The sequence below is a fragment of the Dasypus novemcinctus genome, chromosome 10 (assembly GCF_030445035.2).
Source record: "Dasypus novemcinctus isolate mDasNov1 chromosome 10, mDasNov1.1.hap2, whole genome shotgun sequence".
Lineage (NCBI taxonomy): Eukaryota > Metazoa > Chordata > Mammalia > Cingulata > Dasypodidae > Dasypus > Dasypus novemcinctus.
The window spans coordinates 77,859,638-77,880,765 of NC_080682.1; the positions used below are offsets into that span (position 1 = coordinate 77,859,638).

The following is a 21,128-nucleotide window of genomic DNA, read 5'->3' on the forward strand; positions in this document are numbered from 1 at the left end:
TGTTAACCATAACCACTATGTCTTTTTTTTGTAATTTGTTGAAGTCTTTTGCTTACTTTTAAATTAGATTGTTTATGTTGTTTTTGTTCTTTGCTGTTTTTGAGGTTCTTTATATATTTTGGATACAAGTTCTGGTCAGATACACATGCTGTTTGTATTTTTTCCCAATCTGTGCTTTGACATTTCATTGTCTTAACAATGAATTTTGATAAGCAAAGTTTAAATTTGGATAAAGTTCAAATTATCATTTTTCTTGCATGTTCATTGTTATTTATGCTGTATCTAAAAAAATCTTTGCTTACCCCAAGGTCATCAAAATATTCTATGTATTATCGTAGGAGTGTTGTAGCTTTAGCTTTTCATTTTAAGTTGTGATTCATGTCATGACCATGTATGTGAGAGTCTAATATGGACTCTATTCTGTCCCATTGATCTATTTGCCCTTATGCCAATGTCACGCTGTTTGTACAAAAAGCCATGAAGTAACTTCTACTGTAAGTCTTGAAATCAGGTAGTTTGAATCCTCCAACATTTTTCAAACTTGTTTTTGTATGTTATTACTGCTTTACATTTTCACATAAATTTTAAAATTAATTTGTCAATTTCTACCAAAAAAAAGTCTTCCTGACATTTTCTTTGGAATTGTGTTGAATCTATAGGTAAATTTGGTGAGAAATGACATCATAACAATATTGAGTCTTCTAATCTGTGAATATTGTATATTCCTATGTTTATGTCTTCCTTTTTAACTCACAGATGTTGTATGGTTTTCAGTGTAGAAGTCTTGCATACATTATTATTTTATTACTAAATATTTCTTTGATGCTGTTATAAGTTTAAATTAAAAGTATTTTCTAATTGTTTGCTGCTAGTATATAGAGATACAACTGGTTTCTGTATTTTATATTGTATACTGCAGCACTGTTAAAGTCTCTTAATTCTAATTATTTTGAGGATTGTTAGAATTTTCTGTATAAACACGTTATCTATGAATGATGATAATTTTACTTATCCTTTTCAAATTTGTATACTTTTTAATTTCTTTATCTTTTTAAGAGTATTGTTTAGCAATGGAGAGAATTACATGACTAGTAATTTTTTATTATATATTGTACATTGTGGATTAAATAATAATATAATAAAAATTTTCTAGTCTTGCCAAGAACCAGAGTCTGGATTCTATTATCTTCCTAAAAAATGTTGATTTTTCTGCTAGTAGACAGTTCACTTACTTGCAGATTACTTGAACTCGTGGAAGTTTAGTTTTGCACTGTTAGGGAGAGTCTGTTTTAGTTTTATCTTTAGTCCTAGGATGAGTCTTTAGTCCTGGGATATATTCTTTATTATTAGAAGTGGCCCTTCTAGAGTTTCAGTGGAAAGCCCAAGGTGTTTACCAATAGACTTTAACTTGGTAGGATTCTAATTCAAAATCAATTTCTCTTGCAATGGGCATCAGTTGAAATCTCTGATCATATTTTTCACAACTGCAGCTTTGCTTTCCTCTGAGCTCATTGGAGTCTTCCCTGTGTATGTGAAGTTCCAGTGATCAAGCCTGGAAACCTCAAAATCTGTCTTCGGATCCTTAAAGCCACTTAGACTGGATCTTTCTGTTTGAATTCTGGGTACTTCAGCTACGCAGACTGAAGTGTTTTCAGGGGAAAGGCTATGAAACAGGGATCTCTCTCTCTCTCTCTCTCTCCCCTTTCTTTTCTTGGATTGAATCACCTGCTTATTTTGGTAGCTCTCAAGTGCCTTCAAATGGTTGTTATTTAATATTTTGTCCATAGTTTGTAATTATTATCTTTTGGAGGGTTGATCTGATATAAGCTATTCTGACATTACCAGAACAAGATCCCAGAGCAAGACCTTTTGTGCCAACATTTTGTGTATATCACATTCATTCTGTCCAACAAAATGTAGGTGTTAATGGGCCTTGGAGAGGTATTTAATCACCTTATTTTCCTCTATTCTTTATTATCATTTCGCTAGCAATCATTGAGGCTATTCAAGGGAAATTTCTCATTTAGTTTGCATTTTGATCTCTTCTAGAAATATATTTGTTCATGTCACTCCCCTGTTTAAAAAACCTTAGAGACTTTTTGGTTTGGAATTCAAGGTGCTTGGAAATCTGCCTCCTACTTACTTTTTAAATTTTATCTCTTAGTATTCCCCTCTTTTTTTCCCATAAACCCAAGCCATAGCCAGCTTCTTGTAATTCTCTAAAACCAATAGTTCTCTTGTCATGCCTCTGCACCTGTATTCACACTGACTCCCCAGCCTGCAATGCCTTCACAGTTATACCTGCTGGTGAATTCTCATTCTTCTTTAAGATACTGCTCAAGCACCACTTCCTCTTTGAAGCCTCACTGACATTCATCTTGTCTAACAGTGTAAATAGCTCCTCTCCTCTGCTTTCATAGTATTTTTTAATTACCTTTGTTAGCACTTATATGTTTTATGACTTTTTGTTTATGTACCTGTTGTCCCCACTGGACAAAATTCCTTATAAACAAGGCACATGCATTTTGTTTTGTTTTTATTTTTGTGTACCTTAACATAGTAGTGGGTACATCTGAAATTTGTCAGAAGCATTTGCTGAATTAATACATAAATAAATAACTGAAAATTTGCCCTTTACACAGCAGTGAATTGGGAGGTGAAGGATGAATTAGCCAGTCTGAGCCTAGTTGGGAATTTGGATAGAGCAGGAGTTCTAGAGCACAGGGAAACAGTGCTTTCTCTTGGTAGCTACTGTGATGTTGTTGACCTCCTGCCATTTCAGTAACTGTCATTTGGGACTGCCATTGGGAGGAACTGCTGGTACTTAGACTCCTAGGTCAGCCAGAAAGCAGTAGTCTGCAAGTTTGCAGCTATGGGTCTAGGCTACTTCCAGCTGCTTTCCTTGAAAAGTCATATCATGAACATTGAACTCACAAATGATTCCTCTGCTATTAAAAGAGAAAGAAGGTGCCTCAAAGAATTATGAGTCATTTCCTCAGACAATTCTGGATTATGAAACACAGAATTAGCTATGTAAGAATGAAGTGTTTTTAAAATGTTACTTAAATTATGTTATTTTCTAAAATTAATGAAGCAATATGAAATCACATATGTAGATTTAAAAAATTAATTATAAAAGAAGTGAATTTTAGGCTTCATATACACAGATTAATAATATACTTCTAAAAAATAATTCTGTGATATTCTATGGAATTATCTTTATCTGTTTCAAAAAGGCTTTTAAGATATAGAATTTCTGAATTTATGTACACATATACATCCATATGTATTTCTACTGCTGCAATAATAATTCCCTACTCTGTTTTGTTTCATGGAGCAAACCTTAGAGAAGTTTAGGGATACTTTCTAAGTGTTCTTTTGACTTTGTGGCCTCTTATTAATTTCTTAATATTCTGACTCAATGCTTAACTCAAACTCAGATTGTGAGTTCAAAAAATAGATCGTCAGTTTTCAGTGAGAAAGGAAGAAGTATTAGGACATGCTTTCTAGCCAAAGACTGAGCCCAGGTAGTATCTGTTGAAAAGCATCTTTCTGCAAGTATTCATCTGGATGCTTCCATGAATTCTATACTTGTATATGGCATAGTCACTGCCCTCAAAAAAGACAGAGTAGAGGAATCCATCAACATTTTTCATAGGGGCTTTGTGGTTTACAGTGTTGTAGTACCTGTACTAACCCCAGAGGGTAATTAAGGTTTTATACACTCAGGGAAGGATAGAGCCTCTTTCCAGGATGTTAGTGTTGATTGTTAAGTCAAGGTGAGAGAGAACACTTTCATGCAAAACTGATTGATATTATGTTGTTGCTTTTCATTCACTGCCTAGTTATGAAAGTGTGACATCCTGAGCATTGTTTGCATCAAGGAGAGAAAGGAGGTAAAAATGGGAGGAGGAACATTTGTTCCAGTAATAATTTTGAAAGGGGCCCTGGGCCCTGTATATATGTATAGCATTAAAAGTCATTACTATAGCTGATGCCTGATTAGATATCAGGTCTGGTTTTAAAGGTGATTTCAACCTTAGGTCTGCCTGGGTAAGACTCATCTTCCCAAATCTTGTTTCATCTGATACTGCATTGCTAGTTTAGCATAGGATGTCCTGTTGTTACAGTTCACTGCCCCCTGGAAGAGAGAAGAGAAGGCAAGAGAAAGGAGGGGATGTGCACATACCCTTTACCTTCATCCCCTTACTTATTCTAATTTCTGTAGTATGCCCTGTAGTTGAATTTCTCAATTTCTAGGGGACATTCCTTATGAGTCCTAGAGATCTGTGTAATTAAATCACTGCCAGTCAGTATGGTGTAGATAATATGTGCTATGGGAGGAAAGAGCAAGGCCAGTCAGTGTGAGACACTTAGTGGAGGTGAGACCTGAGCTCTGCTCCTTGGAAAGGGGAGATTATGGTAGCAGCCCAGAGTAGAAAGGGTACTCTAAGAGGGTGGCATAGCATAGAAAGAGAGGGATTGGGCATATGTTTGACATGTCTGAGAGAATCAGTTGATATAGTATAGAGGATCTAGAGTGATTCTTTTACTAAAATCAGAGTCTGACCACCCACCACAATCTCTGTTAGCCTGTAGGAGATTAAAACTTCCCATTCACAGTGAAATACATATTTTAAATGAATAAATAAGTGGAAGCTAAATATTTGGTTTCACTAGAGTTGGAGAGAAAGTTCTGACATAAAAGCTGATTTCAAATGTTAATCACCTGTGGCATAGTAGTTAACTTAGAATAATATTGAAATGTTTTTGCATCTGACAGTGCCCACAAACCTGTCTCCTTTTATGTGTATGCGTGCAAGTATATAAATTGCTGAATCCATGTCAGTTGTAAAGTAATGGCACTGAGGGCATCATAAATTACCATAGTGATCCTCAGAAGACACTGTCATATCTGAATGAGTGTTTCCCTTCCAGAGTAATGTATGCCTTCATCTGGCCCAGCAGTCAGCATATTGCCCTGTGTTGATGGATATTGTCAGCCGGAAGCTACACTACATTTCACTGCACAATAAACATGGCTGTCAAAGCCATATAAAGTGAAATCAATTTATCCTGTATGGTCAGTGCATTTTAAATGAAATTAATGTACTGTGGGTCTGGTGGCAAAAAGGTAGCATATTAGTTATGCATCTTGGGATCTGAGACTTTTCATGTAAGGGATGATTCTGTCTAGTAGGCCTAAAAGAAGAGCTGTTTATGAGATATGTTATTTTTGCCTGATCTTCAGAAAGTGGACCCTCTGTCCTCATTGATGCTCAAAAAATAGTTTTATCCTGTCTTTTATTTGCAATAAATGATGACCATATTTCCCAAATAATAGTGCACTTTAATGTTCTAATTTATTACTGGCTTTGACACAAACAAATTTCTATTAAATTAAGGTATCTAGAAATAGAGTAGAAGGGCCAGAGATTGATTGGGTCATGGTGTTCCTATATAATAACTCCACTGAGCTGAAAGAATTTACTTTTTCCAGAAAGTAGAAATGTTGGTTTTAATGTATATTTTGCTTCTAAACTTGTAGGTCTGGGCTTTCCTATTTTTGCAGTAGAAGCACTGACTGAGGCCATCAGTCCAACCATTTCACATTTAGCTATAGACGTTCTCAAGCTATAGAGAGATATTCAGTAGTTGCCACATTGCAACTCATACATCAATGTGTCATACCTACTGGCAGGGGACAATTTGAAAACAAAGCAAGAGCTTCATTCATCATATGTTCATTTATTTAACAAATTTTATTGATAAAAATTCTATGTGTCAAGTACTTAACTGGATCCTAGGGATACTACAGTGAATAAGACCCAGTCCATATCCTCCCCTCAAAGAGTTTTCAGTCTAGTACGTTATTAGAATTCACTCTTAGGAAACTTTAAGTCATCAGGAATTTAGACATAGTATCATATACAGTTGTTAAAGACCTGTCCTTAAATAACAAAAAAATATATCAGGACCATTGACATAAATACCCCTTAGTTCACTGGTTTTGCATATGAGTTGAAAACCAATCTTTTACTCAAAAATAAATTATTGAGAATCTTTTAACTAGGAAATCATGGGACTGCAAGAATGAGTACAATATTGCCAATCTTTAAGGCTCTTATATTCCTGGGTATGGTGGAAAGATTAGAGGGAGATAATCACGTAAATAAATACTGTGGAACATACAGTATAAAGCAAAGAGGAATGAATGCAGCCTGGGGAGCAGCGTTGCATATGCAGTTCCTTTTGCCTGAATTACCCTTCTCACCTTCTTTCCCCTCTGCCCATTCCCTGGCGAATTCCTATTTATCCTTCAAGACTCAGCTTAGACATCACTTCTCCTAGGACAGCTTCAGCTGAGCAACCTGCTTGGTGCTTTCTTGGTGCCTTGTTAACTTCAGTACTGTAGCACATACCACACTCTGTCATAACTCTCTGTTCGGGGTCTGTCTCCCTCTAAACGCTGAGCTCCTTAAAAGCAGGGACTGTTTTATTCTTTCTTGTCTCTCTAGCACCTGGCCTAAAGTCTAACTCATGGTAATTGCTCATTGATATCTTAATTAATTAAATACCCCAAAATTTGAATAAGAGTTGACGGTGAGTGGGCTTTAGTGTGAAGGAGAGAAAGGTCTTCCAGGCCAAGAGAAGAGCATCTGCCAAGGCCCAAAAAAGTTAAACAGAATTCTATTTGGAAGAAAGATAGTTTAAAATGGCTGAGAGTTTTGGTGAATAAGGCAAGGAAGGAATCACAGCATGCAAATTTACCATAAAATAATGCTGGTCATTGCTTTATTAACACATGGAATTGATAATAGTAAATATACTGAGTGTATGAAAACATGCTAAATTAATTCTGCCTAGTTTCCGTTTGAGATCTACATGCGCAGAGCCTGTAGGATTGCATTTGAAACTATCTCCTGCTTCCAAGAGGACACTCAGACATAGAAAAGAAGAGAAGGACCCAGGAAAAAAGGCTGAAAAGGCAGCAAGTCCTATTCCGTTATCGAGATAATAATGCTTTACACCCATGTTGTTCTTCCTGCCCTGACTTACAGGAAGTAAAGCAATGAATGGCTCTGCAGCTAAACTACAGCAGTATTATTGTTGGCCAACAGGAGGTGCCACCGTGGCTGAAGCACGAGTCTACAGGGATGCCCGCGGCCGAGCCAGCAGCGAGCCACACATCAAGCGACCAATGAATGCATTCATGGTTTGGGCGAAGGATGAGAGGAGGAAAATCCTTCAGGCCTTCCCCGACATGCATAACTCCAATATTAGCAAAATCTTGGGTGAGTGCAGCAGCTGATCTTCTACCCCATAACCTCCTCCCAAGAGTGGAAAGTAGGGGCATAATTAGGGTCTTAAAGGAGGATTGTGGTTTGCAGAGGTTAGATATAGCTCAACCAGCTGCTGCAGGATGACTGAAGCCTTTGTCATCTATGTTCCCCTCCCTTCCCTCTCCCCCCAAACACAATGTGGCATTTAGGTTTGGGAAATTATTACTGCATCTACCAGGTGCCAAGGCAACCATGGTTAAAAACTTATTTTAGAGGCAAAACTATTTATAGTATATGTTAATATTTTGTATTTGGAGTCTCTGAGCAATCACTAATAAATAGGAATGATAGAAGTAAGCTTTATCTCCTTTTCTTATATTCAGTCTTCTTAAATTCCTAAGTTGCTGTAAATCCTTGGAAACAGTCAAAGGCCCTACAATTTTCTGTTTAGTATTTCATTGAAAGACTTCATCCAGGACTAGAGGTTAGCCCAAAAAGGGTGTGAAATTCATAGAAGTATGGAATAATGCCACTACTGATAACTTGAAAACTTGTAAAATAAAACTACATTTACTTTAATAAGCTATAACTGGTTCACATTTCATAGCACTGAGTTGAACACAGAGACCACAGAGCAGAGGCCCATTTTGTGGTAAATTGCCAGAGTGATTCTCCTGTTTCTCAGGATTAAACTCAAGCCTTGTTCTATTAGTGTAAAGTTTGCCTAGTGCAGATTATGCAGTTTGGAATTATTATGCTCAACATATTGAACATATTTTATTCAACATGCAGCATTACAGTCAACATGTTTCCTTTTTAAAAAGAAAAAACACAGAAGGCACTGTTCTATTTAAGCTGTCATGATGTGACAAAATCTCAAAGGAAGTCCTTTAAGAAGCCGAAAAACATTAGAGACTTAAACTGTGGTTTTAATTTTTTAAATGTTTTGTTCAAAAGCAATAAATATTTAACCTGAATAAATATCAGTGATCTGTACATACACAAATACACATTTTGTCACTGTATAAATAACTTAACTGGATTCTGAGACTTTTTGAGAGAGTGACCTCTAAGAAAATTTAAATCATACATAAAATCGAATGGTGGTGAAATGTTAAAAATCAGATTTTCCTTTTACTTTTAAATTTCAAGACAGATACTAAATATCTTTAACAAGTAAGATTTTATTTTTAGAGTTTCAGAGATGGCAAATGGAGCATTTTTAAATTTAAATACCTTTCAAACTGAAATGCTCTGAATGGATATATTCTATATCCTTTACAATTAAAAGACAGGGAGGAGCGGGTGGGGTGGGGAGTGGGGTATATGGGAACCTCTTATTTTTTAACATAATGTTTTGTGTCATCTATTTATCTTTTTTAAAAAAAGACAATAATAAAAAGTAAATTTAAAAAAAGACAGTCTAAGAAATCACTGTTTCTCTCTCCTTAAAGTTTGATATCTAACTTTGAAATTTTCATATTTTTTTCTGCCATTTTAGTAGCAACATGAGTAAGCTTTCAGATGGCATAGAAACTCTGGCAGCTGTTGGGAATCTATATTATTTGTCTGCATTCTGTGAAAAAAATGATCAGAAGTATAGTAAATGCATTCATTAAAAAGTAAACTTTTAAGCACAAGCATTTCAAAATTACCAAGAATACCAGTGGAACACAGAGAAGCCTATCTGCATAGACTTTCTACATGACTTTTGCACAACAATCAGGAAAGAAGAGGGATGGATGCGCTATTAAAGTAGACCGGGATATTGCTGGCTACGGAGAATATTTGTACAACTTTTCCATTTGTTTATGTATGAAAGATCTCCACTAAAGAATAGCTAACATCCAGTCAGCACAGCTGTAACTGCTTTATTCACCAGTGAGACACAAAAATGCAACTTGATACATGTAAAAAAAAATCCCTTCTTCATCAAGTGTTTAGATAATTCTTTATAAACAATATTAAAGTAGTGAATACTTTTCCTTCTTCCTGTATAAACCATATTAAAAATTTTTTAAACTTTTATTGGTATAGCTTTGAATGAACGTTTAGAGAACTTGAAAATGATATATTTATATTTATAATAGATATAGACATAGAACTATAGTTGTAGCTTCTGTTTCTAAAACTATAACTCCTAAGTAGAGTTTAGGTTTTTTAATTACCCTAGGCCAAAGGAGACAGGGTGTACAATAGGTTTTTATATATGGAAAGATGTCAACAACTGCCAAAATCTTATCAAAGCATTGCTTCACTAAAAGTGAAATGTGTAGGCGATGTTTGATTTTCAGGAACCAAGAGAGCTCTTCCTGAGCATTGTCTAACATGCTAGAAAGTATGCTTAGGAATTTTTGGTTTTTAACTCTTTTGAGAGATAGGTAGATAGATGCAGGAAAGACTGTGGTGTAGGAGAAGTTCTTTAGCAAAGATATGTTTTAAAACAATATACTTACTGTAGCATCAGCTTTAAATTATGGTACAGTAAATGTACTGCGTACAAAATTATTCTTTGCTCTATAGTCCTAAAGCCAGTGGTACATGGTAATAAGAAAAACCCAGAGCACAGGTAAGTGAAGCAGTATATCACTAGTTGTGTTTGCCTGGAATGTGTTGCCTTGACTACTTGGGTACTTATGACTATTTTTATGTCTAGGATCTCGCTGGAAATCCATGTCCAACCAGGAGAAGCAACCTTATTATGAAGAGCAGGCCCGGCTAAGCAAGATCCACTTAGAGAAGTACCCAAACTATAAATACAAACCCCGACCGAAACGCACCTGCATTGTTGATGGCAAAAAGCTGCGGATCGGGGAGTATAAGCAACTGATGAGATCTCGGAGACAGGAGATGAGGCAGTTCTTTACAGTGGGGTAAGTATTCCTGGATTTATCCACCTGGGCTTTTCCTTTCCCACTAAGAAACCACAGGATGGTTACAGACAATGTGTTTGTCAAGGAGATTAGGGAAGGGAAGAGGTGTCGCATTCTGAAAGGACTTGGCTATGATAATCTTTGCAGTGTCACAAGGGCACAGCCTTGCAGATGGCCCCTGCTCAAATCAAGATGAACCCACAATAGCTTATTCCCAACTGGTCACCCTTTTCATTGTCTCCCAAGTTAATCTAAGATGCTCACTGCCCACACACAGAGTTTCTGGTAGTTTATTTAAACACAAATGCAGGGAGAAAAAATAAAAACCAAACCTAAGAAATCCCCAGAAGCTTTCTAGCTTCTCTGGGTGGTGCTTAGGACTCTAATCACAATAGTCAGCTTTTGTTGTGGGATCTACCACAAGATAATCAGCCTTGACATTGGTTAGAAGACCTCATTTTTGGCATAAGATCCAGAACTTCTGTTGCAATAAATTATTCTGTGGTAGAAGCAGTAACAATGTGGATTTTCTTGCTTCAATCAGAAACTAGACATGTTTTGATATCTTCAAGTCTGATTTCATGTCATTTTGTTTAAAAATTAGGTAATAGATTTCTGGTATAAATTTCGACTTGGCTGACAGGCTGTCTGCATTCAGAAGAGGCCCCTCATAACCACAGCAGTCAGGATAAGTGGAGATACAGCGGCCTGTAGATTCCAGCACACTCAGACCTGGAAGCACAGTGTCTCTCTTTCTGCAGAGCTCCATTAGGAGCTGGCAAACCAGAGGACCATCCAGGAGGTAGAGGCCAGGAGCAGCTGGAATCAGACTGGGGAGACACTCAGAAAGGGGTTTGAGAGGAAAGAAGTGTAGTAAACAAAAGGGAAGCTGCATTCACTGTTACCTTGAGGGAGAACCAAGGAGCTGTACTATGCCAGGAAAATAAGAAAACTTCACTTAAAGGTGGAGAAAGAGATACCTTTAAGGGAAAATGAGGAGCTATTTTTAAGGACCCTCAAAATGTAACCCTATGGAACAAAAAGTTGATTTCAGAAGCATGTTTAAAAGCAAAAAAATTAACTTGAAATAAATAGTACATAGAATATAAAAATAACAAAAAAGAAGCCGAAAATGGAAGTCTGGGTCATGAATTTACACAATACACCAGGGTGTTATGGGGAGAAGCACAGACTTTGGAATCTGACTGCTAGGGTTTGAGTACTGACCGTGCCACCTACTTCGGCATGTTATTTAATTTCTCCAAGCTTCTGTTTTCTCATGTGTGAAGTGAAACAAATAACAGTACCTATCTCCTAGGATTGTTGAGAGGATTCAGTGAGGCAATGCTTTTAAAAGGACTTGCATTTTGCTTGGAAAATAGTAAATAAAATAAATAGTAAATAAAAGTTAACTCCCATCATTAGCATTACTATTTAATATGCATTTATTATTACAATAAAGCTATATTTTATATCACCTTGGTAGATAATCAGTGAATTTCTTTATACTGTGGCAAAACAGTTTCAAGGAAAAGAAGGCTTAAAGCTACTTTATTATTTGAGGATCCCAATATATTAACAAATGAAAACATATCAAAATGAGATCATCAAAGTTCTCTCTATTATAAATGTCTGCATTTTAAAAAGTGATGTTTTTAACACCAAAAAGTATAATGCAATGTAATTGGGCTATTCACATGATAATTGGAAAATTTATAAAAAATACCAATTCATAGTGCTCTTTAGGTAGCATGGTTATGGGTAACAAATTACAATTTTAAGACTATTTGATAAATGTTTTTTTTCATCCTGCTCTCCGTTTCAGTTCCCTGATACTTATTTGAAAATATGAGACTGTAGTAATTCTGTTTAATTTGGTCCCTTTTACCAAAGTGTATGTTAAAATAGCTCTGGATCAAAATATCTCAACACATAAAAATGCATATAAAATAGAAAACTAAAATGACTTAATAACATCTACCATTTTTTGAGCGCTTGCTGTGTAGTAGGTATTTTAGATATATTAAATCCTCAAAAATAAGATAAAGAAATTGAGCCTCAGAGAGATCCTGTGTCTGCCAAAAGGTGAGAAAGAGCAAAGGTTCAAATCCAGTTCTTTGTTCTGGCATCATGTCAAACAACTGTCTACCTAGTACAGCATCTATAACTAACTGTCCTCACCACATTGCTCTATAGCTAAATATGTCTCATAATCCTGTTCTGCAGCAGTCATGAGTATGGCTATAACAATTTTTAAGAAGCATCTAGAACCTAGAGAAAATGAGGATTTTGATAGTGTTGTATGATGGCATAAAAGAAGCTTTGTAATTTATGGACCAAGGATCCTATTCCAAGGGTAATCTAGGAGAGTCCTTTATGGAAGGATTATTTTAGACTTTGGAATGGGGCTACAGAAATACAGACAGGTGATCAGAACGTCTTGTTCCTTAATCTTCAACACTTAGCATTTTCATATCACCAGCTTTGGTAATACTACGTGAAGCCAGCTAGTATTTCTGCTTGAGAATCTGTATTTTTGTTTAAGTAGTTGTATTTGATAGATTATTAACTCCCTGGGGTTCATCTTTGGAAATTGATCTTCATTAGATGTGAGGTTATTACAAGGAGAGTAGGAAGAAAAACAAACAAGAAATTTAAAGATTGCTATTGACTTCTTGATGGAATGGGGGTAAGATCAATTTTTATAGCTGATTTTGAAAAGACATGCATAACTTTCAAGTCAATAAAATTACATTCATTGCTCAACATTATCATGCATTTTACTGACTACACAACTGTTGTTGATGAGTTAGATTTTTTTTTTAACTTGGCTGTTATGAATTGAATTTATCACTCACATGGAATGGAGTAAAGTTAGCTCTTAACCTTAGATTTAATCCTTTCAATTGACAGATTAAGTGTCAGAATTTTATAACAATTCTAATAAGAATAGTATTAATGTTTAAATTATATTCATTAGGGTACATAGTTATGATGAAGTCTTTTCCTAAAGAACTATGACTAAATGTATTACATTCTTTTGAAATTACTGTTCAATAATTATCTGTGAATTAATAGAGATTTATGCAGAATACCATAAAATATTAAATTTGGGACTACTTTTTAAGTAATAATAACTGTAAATTATTGAATGGTCACTATATTATATATATATTGTGCTGAGTGAATCATATAGGTTATTGCAGATATAACAAATTTACAAGATAGACAGTATAATCCCTCTATAAGGTTGAAAAACATTCAGAGACTTTAAATAATTTTTCCAAGGCCACACAGCTAGTAAATGGCAGAGCTGAGATTTAAACCAGGCTTATCTGAATCTGAAACATATGTCCTTTTCACCATTACACATACCTCTCAATTAGAGCCTACAAATTGTTTAGAAGCTGCATAGTGTCATGGTTAAGAGCATCAATTTTGGAACCGGACTGTTCTGGCTTAAATACTAGATCTGCTTCTTCCTGGATCTGGGAATTAATGTGCAATAACCTTCCTTCCTCTAAACTTGCTACTTGACCTTGAGAAATTTATTTAAACTCTCTATACCTCAGTTTCCTTCATGTGTAGAAAGGAGATGATAAAACCTACATCACAGGACCCTTGTGAAGACTAACTTAATAGATGTAAAGTGTTTAAAACAGTGTCAGGCACATGGTAAGCCCTAAATTAGGGTATATGTTATTCTAGAAAAATAATGCTATATGATAAATATATTTTTAGATTATATTAAAATAATTATTTTCTTTTGCTTTAGTTTGTACATAATTTGAACATTTACCACTTTGTTCTTAATCCTAAAGATATTGAATCAACTATAAGAGATATAAATCTACTATTTTCATTGACCCTTTAATCCAGTACTGCCCTACTCTAGAGAGAGCTGTATCCAACAAATAAAGTAAAAAGATTGCTATTATTTCCATTCCTTCCTGCAATATCAACTAGAAATATGTTACATATAGGCTTATCTCCTATGAAACAAAACTTCACTACCTTCATTTACAGGCCCTAAAGGATCAGCAAACAATGTGGCTTTGGCAACAAAAATATGTAGTTCTTTTGCAATTGGCAAAGCTGGACTACACTCCAGAAATGTTCTTGTGATTTGAAAAAGCATGCAACAACACTGGGCTCTGTCAGGGCCAGCATATGCTCTTCAGTTAGGCTGAGAGTGAGGGTTCTTAGCCATCTCTGCTTATACCAGTTGCATGCATTCACTTATACAAGCTTCTACAACTTTTGTTTTGATGTACACATTCATTATTTGTGAAGCCCAATACCTGCCAGCAATTTATGTTTGTGAAATCTGCAGTGTTTGGATTTTGACTTTGCAATTGATCTGTAAAGGAAGGAAATGTGCTGTTTAGGAAAATAATTTCTGATAGACACAGCTTCAGCTTGCTGGCTGAATTTTTCATTTTGCTAATAGAGTAACCAGTCAATTGGTAAGGGCCTATTTGAAATCAGCTATTTGTCCAGCACTATAATAAATGAATATAATCCACAAGGCATTATTTCTGTACACAAAATCTTTCAGGGAATGCCATAGTCAGAGAAGCCAGATACATACATGAATAGATCAGTAAATATTGCTTTGTTGTATATGCACACATGTGTTTGAAATACATACATAATGCAGTGCTACACATAATACATAGTGAAGTACTAATCTTGATTTTATAGACAAGAACAAGTAAAACTCAAAGGAAGAAAGGGCACTATGAATTAGGGCCAAAAACAGGGTATCCTTGAAGAAGGGACTTACAGAATAAGTAGAGCTGAGGCTGCTGGAAAGAAGGGGTAAAGATTCCTATTCAAGCATGAAGGAGGGCATAAACACATCATGTGAAAATGATGAATAATAAAGAAGCAGGCCAGCCTAGAAATTTGCCCTCGCAGTAGAGAAAAAGTAAGATAGGTAGGATGGAGCAATATTATGGAAGCCTTTAAAAACCAGGCTTCTTCAGATGTAATTAGCTATGCTCACTTAATTTTTTTTCTCTTTTTATGCTGATAATGACAATAAGATAACAAGATCAGTGTGACTGTTAACTTATGATCTTGCATCCACAAAATCAATTGTAACTTAATAGGAGCAGAGAAGTCCTCTACTGCAAGAAACCAGCCATTGCAGGAGTCCTTTCCAAGTTCTGCTCAAACTCTTCTAGGTCTGGAAAGATAACTCACTACTTTCCAAGGTGGATAGATCCTTTGTGAAACATCTAGGACTGAAGTTCTTTTCCTGTAACTGAACCATAATCTTCCTTTCTGCTACTCTGTAGCTTGGTTCTAATACTCTTTTTTGGTGTCTCCTAGAACAAATATTTTACTTACTTATGAGGACAATCATTAAAGCATCTCAATGTGATTATACTTCCATCCCTCTTCCAACATCCTCCCTCCCAACCATCTAGTCTCATTATGCTCTTTGTCCTCTAGATAAGCTACCCAGGTTTTTCTTTTTTCTTTTTCCTTCTCTCATTCACTAGCTTGTTCATTCATTTATTCCATGTGTTCAACAGATCATTTATTGAGTACCTCCCATGTTGCAGGCATTGTCTAGGCTATATCACTGTTAAATGCTGTCCTCATGAAGCATAGTTTCTAGTGAGGGTGGTCAGACAATCAGTCAATCTCAGTAGTTATAAGTGCTTTAGAACAAAGTAAATTAAGGATGATGACTTTAAGGGAGTTTCATAGGATTGGGTGCAATTTTAAATAGAGTTATCATGGAAAACCTCACTAAGAAAGTAACATTTAAGCAAAGACCTGAGCCAGTTAAAAGAAAGAAAGAACTAGGTAGAACAATGAGAGAAGGTTGTGAAGCAAAATTGACCTGCTTCTTCAAGAAATAATAAGTAAAGCAGGGTGACTGGAGAAGTATGAGTAGGTAGGAAGAGTTATAGATGTCAGAGAGACAAGAGGGAGTCAAATTGTGAAAGGACTTGTAGCCCTTTTTAAAGTCTTTGAATTTTACTATAAGTGAGAGAGAAAAGCAGAAGAGTGATGTGAACCAATTTATGTTTTAAAAGTATCACTCTATCTTCCATGTTGAGAATAGTCTGAAGTGGGGCTCAGCCTGAAGCAAAGAGACCAGGCTCCTACAGTAAGCCAGATCAGAGCGGATGGTGGCAGAGACCTGTTTGTAGGGGTGAAGGTAGATGGTTTCTGGATATATAGTCTCCTACGGGAAAACTAAAGGCTTTTCAGATGGATTGGATATAGGCATTGAGAGAAATACAGTTACCAAGGATTTTGGCCTTGAGCAACCATAAAATGGAACAATTATTAACCAAGATCAGAAAGGCTATCAGAGAAGCAGGAATATGAAGGAATAATCAGGCATTTCGTTTTAAACCTAATTTCAGCTTAAAATTGTTTTTGGATGCCCAAGTCAAATAGAAATTTGTATATATGAATCTGGAATTTAAGGATGAGCTACTTATTGGAGATATGAATTTGAGAGTTGTCAGTACATAGATAATGTTTAAAGCCATGAAATTCGACAAGATCTCCAAGGGACTAAATGTAGATAGAGAGGAGGTACAAGGACTGAGTCCTGGGGTACTTCAATGCTTAAATATCAGGGAGATGAGGAGGAAGCAGCAAAGGGACTTCAAAGGAGCAACTAGTGAAGTAGGAGGATTATCAGAAGAGTGGTATCTTGGTAGACAAGTGAATAAAGCATTTCAGCAAGGAGAAAAGTGCTCAACTGTGTCAAATGCTGCCCATGGCATAGGTTAAATAAGGTGAGGACCAAGAACTGACTTCTGGATTTAGCAGCATAGAGATCATTGGTACTATATAACTTTCACAAACTGTTTCAGTGGCACATGGGGAGTGATTTGAATTGATTTAAGAGAGAATTGCAGTAGAAGAAATGGAGAGAGTGAGTATAGACCACTCTTCCAAACAGTTTTGCTTTCAAGTAGATGAGAGAGATGGAGCAGTAACTCGAGGAGGCTGTGGATCAAGGGAGGTACTTTTTGTTTGTTTTTAAAAGAGGAGATTATAGCATGTTTATGTGCTAATGGGAATGATCCAGGAGAGAGAGAAGATGGATGATGCAGATGGGGGACAATTGCTGGAGAGATATCCCTAGGAAGCAAGAGCAGATGGATTCAGCTCACAAGCAGAGAGACTAGAATTAATTCAAAATAGAGGTGGGCAGGCAGAGAATAGGAGCACAGACACATGAAGATGAAGGTGTATAATTGTGAAGGTGGAAGCTTGTGAAAATTTTCTTCTGATTACTCTAATTTCTCTGTGAAATAGAAAGCAAGATCCTCTCCTGGGAGTGAAAATGGTAGAGGAGGAGCTGGATATTTGAGGAGAGTTTGTAACACAGGATATAATTGGGAGAGTAGAAGGAGTGGGCTAGGAAAATACACAGGCATTACCTCTGAAATATGGCAAGTTTGGTTCCAGATCACTGCAATAAAGTTAAGTATCACACTAAAGTGAGTCACATGAATTGTTTGGTTTCCCAGTGCATATAAAAATTATGCTTTCACTATACTGTAGCATTATGTCTCAAAAAACAATGTGCATACATTAATTTAAAAATAATGTATTTCTTAAGTAAATGCTAACCACCATCTAAGCCTCCAGGGAGTCATAATCTTTTTGCTGGTGGAGGCTCTTGCCTCAGTGTTGATGGCTGCCAACTGATCAGGGTGGCAATTGCTGAAGGTTGGGGTGACTGTGGCACTTCCTTCAAGTATGACAACAATAAAGTTTGCCCCATCAAATGACTCTTCCTTTCATGAAAGACTTCTCTGTAGCATGCAATGGTGTTTGATAGCATTTTTACCACAGAACTTCTTTCAAAATTGGAGTCAATACTCTCAAACCCTGTCATAGCTTTATTAACTAAGTTTATGTCATATTCTAAATCCTCTGTTGAACATTTAAAACAATGGTCACAGCATCTTCACCAGAAATAGATCCCATCTCAAGGAATCACTTTCTTTACTCATCCATAAAAATCAACTCCTCATCCGTTAAAATTTGGTCATGAGATGGTAGCAATTCAGTCACATCTTCAGGCCCCACTTGTAATTCTTCTTATTTCTACCGCATCTGCAGTTACTTCCTCCACTGGAGTCTTGAACTCCTCAAAGTCATCCATGAGTGTTGGTATGAACTTATTCCAAAATCCTGTTAATGTAGTTATTTTGTCCTCCTCCCATGAAACATGAATGTTCTTAATGACATCTGGAATGGTGACTCCTGTTGAGAAGGTTTTCAATTGACTTTGTCTAGATCCATCAGAGGAATCACTACCTATGGCAGCCATAGCCTTATGAAATATATTTCTTAAGGAATAAGACTTGAAAGTTAAATTTATTTCTTGCCCTCCTACAAAGGCATTTTGGTGATTTCCTGTACTTGGACACCTAAGAATTGGAGACAAAAAGATGTGGATTTGAAATCTGGAACCAGCTTGCTCCCCACAGGTTTAAGATCACCCTTCCCTGCAGAATATTAAAAAAATTAAATTAAAATTTTAAAAATAATAAAATTTTTAAAGAAATTGCTCCTTGATCCATGGCCTGCAGAATGGATGTTGTGTTAACAAGCATGCAAGCAACATTAATCTTGCTGTACATCTCCATCAAAGCTCTTGGGTGCCCAGGGGCATTGTCAATAAGCAGTAAGATTTTGAAAGGAATCTCTTTTTCTCTGAGCAGTAGGTCTCATGAGTGGGCTTAAAATATTCAGTAAACCATGTTGTAAACAGATGTGCTGTCATCCAGGCTTTGTTGTTCCATTTATAGAGCACAGGCAGAGTAAATTTAGAATAATTCTTAAGGGCCCTAGGATTTTCAGAATGGTAAATGAGCTTTGGCTTCAACTTCAAGCCACAGCTGCATTACCCCCTAACAAGTGAGTCAGCCTGTCCTTTGAAGCTTTGAAGCCAGGCATTAACTTCTCATCTCTAGCAATGAAAGCCCTAGATGGCATCTTCTTCCAAGAGAAGACTGTTTCATATACATTGACAACCTCTTGTTTAGTATAGCCACCTTCATCCATGATCTTAGCTGGATGTTCTGGATAACTTGATGCTGCTTTTATATCAGCACTTGCTGCATCACCTTGAACTTATATGGTTTGGAGATATCTTCTTTCCCTAAACCTCATGCACCAACCTCTGCTAGCTCCAGACTTTTCTTCTGCCTCTCTCAGCCTTCAGAGAATTGAAGAGCATTAGCACCTTGCTCTGGATTCAGCTTTGGCTTAAGGGAATGTTTTGATTGGTTTGATCTTTCCAGACCACTGAAACTTTCTCCATATCAGCAATAAGGCTCTTCCTTTTCCTCATCATTCATATGGTCATTTTTAATTTCCCTCGAGAACTTTTCCTTTGCATTCACAATTTGGCTGTTTGGTGCAAGAGGTGTAGCTTTTTGCCTGTCTTGGCTTTCAACATGCCTTCCTCATTAAACATAAGTTATTTCTAACTCTTGATTTAAAGTGAGAGACTCCCCCTTTCACTTGAACACTTAGAGTCCATTGTAGGGTTATTAATTGGCCTAATTCGATATTGTTGTGTCTCAGGGAATGGGGTGGTCTGAGACAACGGACAGAGAAGGGGGGATAGCATTTTTCAATTAAGTTTGCCATTTTATATAGACATACTGCAGGGCATTGCTAAATAGTTACAAAAGTAACATCAAAGATCACTGATTACAGAGCACCATACAAATATAATACAAATGAAATAGTTTGAAATATTGGGAGAATTACCAAAATGTGACCCAGAGACATGAAGGGAGCACATGCCTTTGGAAAAATGACGCCTATAGACCTGCTTGACACAGGGTTGACACAAACCTTCAATTTGTAAAAAACACAATATCTGTGAAACACAATAAAGTGATGCACAATAAAATGAGATATGCCTGTAAAGAACAAATGCTGAACAGCATTAGCAACTGATTTGAAGTTCATGCTTATAAATGTAGACACTAGTCAACATGATAGTATGTTTGCTCCAGTCAAATTCAGCAGTGTAGGTGCAATCATAGAGTAAGGAGAGAGTTAGACTAGAGTTGGAGTTTTGCCATGTAAGTGAAGAAGAGTATATGTGAAGTAGTGATTAAGCACAGAATTTAAATGGGGTGAAGAGGGTGAGGAGGATGCAAGTGGGGAGGGAAGGAGGAGGGACAGAGAATGTAGGTGGTGGGATCAAGGAATTGCAGGTCTTCGTGGAGTAGAATTGTTGAGCTGGGATACAGGAGGGAGAAAACTAGAAAGAGAAGATGTGATGGTGAGAGAGTGAGATGTTTAAAATTAAAATTAGGTAACATTGTAAATAACAAGGTCTGATGTAGGACAAGGAAGTGAGTGACCCAGGTAGGGACAGGATCAGATTATCAGTGAAGTGGAGATCAAGAAACCAAGATAGCAAGATGTTGGAATGATCATCTATGAGGAAGCTGAAATCATCAAGAATTATGTCAGGAGCAACGTTAGAGAAAGAGCAACAGTGAGCCAGAAACTAACATCTTTAAGGAATGGTGGGAGGCAGGAGGGCAGAAGATAGGGAACAGGGGTTGTAGGTGACATAGTCTGATGACATGAGATCCAAAGCTATTATTTTGAAGATGGAGGGATAAAAAATAGCTTGAAAGAGTCAACGAGCAGCTAGGAAGACAATTATCTCACCTCCAGGCCCAGTAGCATGAGGCATATAGAAAGAAGACAGCCAGTGTGCTTTGTGAAAAGAAATGCACTGTTGGGTAGTTTGTGTTTGGTATGCAAAATCTGTATTATAGATTGGACTGGCCTAACTGGTGAAATCTATAAAATAGGTTAATATCGTGGTAACAGTTTCCACTGTATCCTCATAATATGATGAAGGAAAAATTTTTGTGGTAATAATCCAAATTCAGGAGAAAGTTAATGAGGTATCCACTGACTTGGGCAGGTTAGCATGAAACCTAAT

General features: G+C 36.5%; 1 protein-coding gene and 1 non-coding gene across 43 annotated transcripts in view; both read left to right on the forward strand.

The window, feature by feature from the left end:
• The window catches only part of SOX6 (SRY-box transcription factor 6), a 701,188-nt gene that overhangs the window by 674,959 nt on the left and 5,101 nt on the right, over window positions 1-21,128 (forward strand). For 34 of the 42 annotated variants that reach the window (XM_071218188.1, XM_071218196.1, XM_071218180.1 and 31 more), the window contains 2 exons: window positions 7,062-7,295; window positions 9,940-10,156. In XM_071218188.1, the coding sequence (XP_071074289.1) occupies window positions 7,062-7,295; window positions 9,940-10,156 (451 nt within the window). The remainder of the gene's footprint in view (window positions 1-7,061; window positions 7,296-9,939; window positions 10,157-21,128) is intronic. The other 8 variants (XM_071218191.1, XM_071218192.1, XM_071218194.1 and 5 more) reach the window with 1 other exon arrangement.
• LOC111758916 (small nucleolar RNA SNORA38) lies at window positions 18,534-18,662 on the forward strand. The gene has a single exon (XR_002793038.1). It is a non-coding gene; the product is annotated as a small nucleolar RNA SNORA38 (small nucleolar RNA).